The sequence below is a fragment of the Buceros rhinoceros genome, unplaced genomic scaffold, assembly GCF_000710305.1.
Source record: "Buceros rhinoceros silvestris isolate BGI_N320 unplaced genomic scaffold, ASM71030v1 scaffold32848, whole genome shotgun sequence".
NCBI lineage: Eukaryota > Metazoa > Chordata > Aves > Bucerotiformes > Bucerotidae > Buceros > Buceros rhinoceros.
This window is the reverse complement of record NW_010429102.1, coordinates 9,812-17,081: the sequence shown is the minus strand read 5'-3', so window position 1 is coordinate 17,081 and position 7,270 is coordinate 9,812. Positions and strand designations below refer to the sequence as shown.

Genomic DNA, 7,270 nt, shown 5'->3' with positions numbered 1-7,270 from the left:
ATATTTAATAATAATAATATGCAATCATAACCAAACTGATGCTAATACCTAAGAAAATCCGGAGGCATTGGTGCTAGATCTCCTGAGGGAACTGTACCATAGTTTAAAAAATTATCTCCAGGTATGTAGGTTTGTGATGACCAGGAAATGTGGCCTAACTAGAGAGACTTGAAGGATCTCTTCAATCTGCAGGGCTGAATGACCACAGCACTTCGTAAGATCAAGACTTCTTGTCGTTGTTGTTCCCAATTTTCAAATATTATGTGAAATATATTATTTCTCTATTTAAAAGGGTAAAGTAATTTGTCAGACGTGTGGCACAGGAAATCCTCTTCACCATAAACTCTGTGTGGCTTGTGAAAGCAAACTGCCTGAAATGCAGAAGGTAAGGCTTCTCGCCTCAGTCACGTTAGGGTTAATCAAATCAAAGTGTAACGTTCTTTTTCTTTGGAACACTGAAGACACATCCCTGTGTGCCTTTGCTGCAAAAGCAGAGAATCCCTTCCCCGTGCCGTATTCAAGTCCAGTACTCCCACAGATGTGCCCTCACAAATGTGCAGCTAAACTTAACTGTACCGTATACCTTCAAGTTTCTGCTGTGGAAGTCAGGATTGCAAATGCTGCTGTGACAGCTGAGAAGTCGGTAGAAAACAGGCAGTCCTGGCTCCGAGGGAGTCTTGTTTGTGGTCAGGTTATTTTCAACTGCAATAAAAATCTTGAGCATATACATCAGGAAGATAATTCCTGTTGATTTGAACTATTTTGTCAAAATAAAATATTCTTTCTTGTTATTTTTCTTATCTCCATTTGCTGCTTCCCCTACATGCATACAGCTATCATGCTTGTATTTGGCTGTGGCTCTGCACAGAGGTGAGAAAAGCAACAATAAGTGTTCCCCCTAAAATTGCTGTCTGTTTGAACTCCCCATTTATGTCCCATTTGGTTCCTTAGAAGAATTTTATTTTCACTTCTGAAAAGACTCGTTTGAAAACTTTATGGTACATTTCATTTCTCAAAGTTTTGATAAGTACAGAAACGAGAGAATAATGATTTGTGAGTTACAAATCTTCTGATTACAATGGCAACATCCTGAGCTCCAAAACTGCCGATAGCTACAGGCAAAGGTCTCCTGTGTAGCCACTGAGTGTCATTTCAAAGTGAACCTCGGTAGGAATCATCTTCCATAAGACAAACCTGTGTTTAGGCGCACTGACTGTAGCTGGTAGCTGTATGTGTAGCTAGGCACATGGCTTGACCGGTGAGACCTACAGGAGCTAAGAGAGAAAGTTAAATGCTAACTAAGAATTATTAATAGTAATCAGAAAATTTACAAATAATAGTGATTATTTAGTGATAACCAATAGTAATTGCTGCATAAGTAATAATTAGTAATTATACTGATATTACTGTTAATGGCTGTTAAATATTTTAGATCTAGAACATTTAAACTTGTGCTCTTGTAAATTTTATCTTCCACATTACATCATTCAAACTGCAACGCAGGCCACAGGTGGAAGTAGGTCTATTTTGTATTTACTTTCTTGCTGTAGAGTGATTACAGCTTTTTTGCAGTAAAAACAATAATTTTGCTTGGGTTCTGTTCCCTATCCATATTCCTGATTTGCAAAGAAAGTAAGATGCATGAGCCCTGAGGCAAAACCCAACAAAATATTTCTAAGACCTGTTTGTCCTTACTAGGATCTGTACTCAACCTCTAGAAGTTTCAGCTGAAAAATCTGTTCCCTCTCACATACCCATGTAAGTTAATTGTCATAGGAAAGCTGGATAATGTATAACTTGTGTGAAGTAAAAGAGTACAAACAACATTTATGTAGCAAATACAAAACTGAGAGAAGACTCATTGCCTGAACCCACTCTCCCTGCCATACTACTACAAAGAAGAGTACAAAGGAAAATAGCTGTTGTGTTTTGGATTTGAAAATATAAATTTACCAGCAGAGCAACCCCACTCTTAACTTTGAGTATACTTATACATGGGGCCATATTAATAAATACTCAGTGTAAAGTGACACCATTGATAAGGAAATACATTTTTTGCACTAATTCTGCTAAAAATATTTTAAAATTAATGAATGCCACATTTTGCTGGAGTTTTGTAATGAAAAAAAGTTACAGGTCAGATCCAAGTCAGTCTATTGCTTATTCTAATTTCAAATAATTCTTTTACGCTGAATGTTAAACTTTATGTTATCAAAGTAGCTCGCTTTCCTCTTTCTTCTTAGTTGATTTGTGAACTTTTCTTCATAAGAAATACTTTCTCCCTAATGCTTGTTTTATTAGCCCATGTTTGCAGGAGACAGCCCCCCGCCTTACCACAGCCAGCAGAAGAAGACAGTTTCATGCTCAAAATGCAATCGTGTTAACCAATGTGATGCCCATTTCTGTGACTGGTGTGGAGCCAAGGCACGTGCTCTCGGTGTTTGTGGTGACAAATCTGTTGTTGCTCACCTGGGGCCTGCAGCAATTTCAAACTTACCTGTGCAAAACTCTTGTCAGTTAGTACACAGCTTATTATTGTCGAAGTATTTGCTTAGAGCGCATAGGATTAGGTAAAGGAAAATGAAGGGCTTAGATAACATCCTGCCCCCAGTCAGTCAGTGACGTAAGGGTTTAGCGACGTAAACAAGTTCCCATGGGTCAGTGAGCATCAGCTGAGATGCGACAGCCGTGTCCTTTGGCAAAGTAACTTATCCACCAAAGGTTAAAGGGTAGGCGAACCTAATGCCAATCTTCCTGCATCTGCTCTGGGCTATGATCACCTGTAGAGGCAATTACCCGAGATGAGGTGATGCGTGCAATTTTTTTGGCTGAAGGCCTCATCAACTTCCGTAAAGACAAGTACTTAACTGCTGCTACATAGAGCATTTATGTGGTACAATCAGTGTACACAATTTGTCCTGGCATATGTTTTTATAGGTACAGTGTTTCAATCTAAGATCGGATGCAAGGAGATTTTTTCTTTTTCAATGAGCTGAGTCTACATAAATTTTGAAAGACTCTCCTCTATGCGTTCATAACCATTGGTCCTGTACTGTACCAGGGGACTGGGGTGGTGGTAGTAGTGTTAGAATTGAACTGGAAATAATTGCTGACAACCTATCAGAGTCACACACTAGTGATTACAGGGCTTTGACAAAGAAAATAATATTTTTGAAAGTGTATGTTAAAAAAAACCATACCATAATGCTAGTTTGTCTCCATAGCATAGTGCAGAGATATTTGAAGCTTTACTGTCTTGCACCTGCCAGTGTGTTAGTGATCTGCTATCCTGGTTAATATTTCCAATCTAATAGCTTTGGGTAGTGCTACTTTACTCCCTTTTAATGAGTGCCTGTGCTTTTATCGTTCCTGTACCACGAATCGCATGTTTCTGCCGTGACAAGTGTTTCGTTGACCTTTCCAGCCTGGACCTCCTCCATCCTACTTTGCTTGTTTCAAGTGCGGTACAAGCAACTACCCATACGCTCGCTTCTGTGGGTCCTGTGGAGTTTACATCGAGCCCCCATCAAGGGTGGGCTCTCCGAATGGCAGCCTCATGGATGCTGAGGATTCCCTGGGGCTTTCTGAGGTGAGACGTGCAGTATTACAGAGCCAGGTTTGGACACAGCTGAAAGGCTAGTCCCCGGTGGGTGTAGACGGGCACAACTCCTTTCATTTCCTCATTGAGACAATGTTGTGCTCCGCAAGCGTGCTGAGGACAAACCCAAAGATACGTTTGTTTCTAGGAACTGCTTTCTGCCAAAAAGCAGCCTTAGCCAAAGGCCTTAATCAAGCCTTGTTCTAAATAGCAAAGTGAGAAACACTCAGCTTTTCAAAAGACTTAACCTCTTTAAGGACCTCTATCTTATTACTTGTGAATTATTTGTGTCCTGCTGATACAAGGTATTCTTTCATGCATATGTAACAGTGTTTTTAAAACTCTGTTTTAAGAAAGACAGTACTTAGCAAGACCAGCTTTTGTCCTACAAAAGAATACATGTCACTCTGCTGATGAAGAGTTTCGATTTGGTTTAGTATTTGTGATAAGTCGCATCACTGTTATAGAGTGGTAATTGAAATCAAGAATTGTTAATGATTCTTCCTGCTAGCTTTTTCATTCCTTTACAATTTTGTGTACTCTTATACTTAATTTCTGCTTGTAAGCCTTTTAATTATATCTAATTATATCACTTACACTTTTACTTCCCCTTCACCCCTCCCCCAGGCTAAACAATTTCAAGCTCAAGTTTCCTGGCAGTCTCTTCCTATTTCCTTGTCCAAATCAAGGGCAGAACTAAAAGAAAGAGAAGATAAAGGAACCCAAACCATTGGACTTTTTTACCCATCTAGCAAACTGATGGAACTGAAGGAGCTTGAGCTGATTTCACAAAAAGAAAAGCTGGAAAAGATGAGTGATCGTAGGCCTCTCCGGACAGTCATTAGTCCCGGAAAAGGTTAGGAGTGTTGATTTTGTGTTTTCTAAACAAATTTGTTTCTAAACAAATGTTTTTCTAAACATACAACCTAGATTCTTCTTGAAAAGATGGAACATCTGTGTCTTGTCTATGGAATGTGCCTTCACTAGGACATTGATTTACAGCTATACAAGTCTGTTTTACCACTAGCCCCTTGTAAATGCAGCATTCAGTCACGGATCTCCATCAACAGCTAAAAGAAAGCCTATCAGCAATATCAAAGTTTTGGTTACTGACCCCTGTGCAGCCTTACTAATTTGCTAGTAGTTTGATTTCCTCAGATCCTACAAGATCAGGGCAGGTGTCCTGTATCTGAACAGGAAAGCAACCACCTCACCTCCCAGCACCCTGCCCAGCCCTTCCGTGTGAAGTTCTGTTAGAACTGCGTCAGCACCTGCTGGAAGTATTGTTAAAGAAAACTCTGAGACACGGGAGAGGGGAGCTCTTGAAAAATATGATGAGGCTCGTCTAGGTGAAGAACTTCTTTGGGATGCTGTTGTGGAATAAATTATAGAAGTTTCAGAGGCAAAAGAAAATAAACCAGAGAAAGAGATTCTTAACAGGATTACAAGAAATAGGGTTGGTGAAAACCTTGAGAGCTCTTGTAGGCCCCATCTTCTCGGCCCCCAAAGGTCTTGGTGCATCTGCATCATCCCTCATTGCAGAGACTGTCCATGCAGACAGCTTTGTTTCACAGTCCCTGCTTTGGTCAGTTAGTTCTTTGTGGAATCACTCGGCTGTTTGCTGTCATTAAAATGTTTCAAATTTCTAGAGATCTTAGTTTTACTATCCTGGAAAAGCTTCAACTTCACATTTCTGGATCCCAAACCCTTGAAGACAGTCTATCAGTATTAAATGTGGACCTAATAAATGGCCCGATTTGCATAATTATCTTTGCTCGCACCGGGCAGTGCAGCTGCGCACGCCAGAGTTAATTTAAAATCAATACAGCGTCAGAACACAGTTTGGAGGAGCAGTTACTTTTTTTCACCTGCTTTCCCATCTCTAGCTCTTTCTACAATCAGAGGGTAACACCTCAGGCCATTGTCAGAATTATTTATCTATTGGGTAGAAAAAGTTGCTAGTGGATGTTAGAAATTCCTGGTTTGAATCTGTGTATAAATACCCAGATGATGCAATCGTATTCTTGAGATTATCACTAGGGAAATCTGTTTTCTTACTCTCTTGCTCTAAAACGTGGTGTGTTCTCTTAGACATCACTGTAGGAAACACGGCGCTTGACTCAGCGTGTCAGGGAGCTTAATTTAGTCAGAGGTAATAAACAATTGGCCCATAATAGTGCTGAGAAAAAAAAAACCCAACGCACAACACTGAACATTCACGTAGCTCTACCAGAAGTACAACTCTTGACTTGTGAGCGAAACCTTTCACTGGGAAAGGTTGGGAAGAAGGTATTAACTGGTTTTGAATTATGTTAATTTTCACCCATTTAGCAGAGGTAACTTTGCTGAAGTTGCACTGAGTAATGTATTCTCCATCACACCCTGCCAAAGCCTGATGAACATAACGCATTCTGTAAATCAGTAAGTGTCTGCTACAGACAGGACTTCCCTTTTCTTGATGCTGAGCTGTGTACGTGACTTGAAACTACCTGTATCAACAAGACCATATGCTATCACTCAGGAAAATCTTGTTTATATATGCCAGATATGTCCATTATTCCTTCAAATAGTATTAGACATTGGATATTAAAGTTTTTAAGTACTAGTTATTAAATAAGGTGTTTTTTTTATTATTTCTTGACCATATGACCCATTAACTAACCTTCTTTTGTAAAGATTAAAAAACAGCTTTGGGAGAAAAACCAGCAGTATCAAAAAGCCAATACTCGGATGTGTACTGTATTTTTTTTTCTGTACTTTCAGTCTGTACAGGGGCCGTGTCATTTACCAAGTGAACTTTACAAAGAAGCCTACCCTTTGCTACTGTAAGAAACAGTAAATCAGTGTGATATGTGTAAACAACTACTGACAGCATGAATTCAAGTATTCCATCAGTGCTGCCAAAAATCCTTTTAGGTATTTTGAAACACTAAAAATGCAAGAATATGTTCCTGGCCACCATCTAGGCTAGTTGTGAACCAGTTTGTTGCAAGTAATACTGACTTCTCTGGAGTGCTCACTCACCAAGTAGTAGTCTAACTTAGACTTTTTACTATTTTCAACTTGTATTAGTTTTTGTGTGTGAGACCATAGCAGAAAACTAGTTATGTTGTACTGTGGATCATTTTTTACATTCCTTTAGAGCTGCTTAGCAAATAAGACTTGCTGGTTTAGTTTGCTATTGTTTCCACCAGTTCGATCGTGGAAGAGTCTTTCAAACACAAAAATCCTTGTGCACTTGCCTTCTCTTGTAAAAGTCAGGGCAGCACTTTTCTTTTGACTGGGCTTCGTATTGTTTTGAGTTTCACTTAACGTGAAGGGAAGGGCAAGGTCAGAGCAACTGCACTGCGTAAATTAAACGAGGTTACCAAGCCTACACAATTTATTTACAACAAAATAAATCAAACGCTGTACTTTCCATAAGTATGCTCAAAAATCAAATTAGCCAGATCCTGATAACAATCACTGAAGAATGAGAACAAGTCCCTTTGTTTCTTTCTCTGATGGAAACAGAATGTTGCTTTGGAAATACTTGGACAGGAGCTGCAAACCTCTAAATGGCTTAAGATGAGAGTTTAATCGGTGTGCATTCAGCCCCTCGTCATGCCCTGTACCAGCATAAAGGAATGCTGACTCTCTCCCCGAGATCCTGACAGGCAAAAAGAGCAGGAA

The 7,270-nt window shown here is 39.6% G+C and overlaps 1 protein-coding gene across 1 annotated transcript in view; it reads left to right on the top strand.

Moving 5' to 3' along the window:
• Positions 1-292: 292 nt before the first annotated feature.
• Positions 293-7,270, top strand: part of DZANK1 (double zinc ribbon and ankyrin repeat domains 1) — a gene marked incomplete at its 5' end in the record, with an annotated part of 15,158 nt that continues 8,180 nt past the window's right edge. The window contains 4 exons of the mRNA XM_010142533.1: positions 293-385; positions 2,302-2,424; positions 3,425-3,589; positions 4,226-4,454. Of these exons, the coding sequence (XP_010140835.1) occupies positions 293-385; positions 2,302-2,424; positions 3,425-3,589; positions 4,226-4,454 (610 nt within the window). The remainder of the gene's footprint in view (positions 386-2,301; positions 2,425-3,424; positions 3,590-4,225; positions 4,455-7,270) is intronic.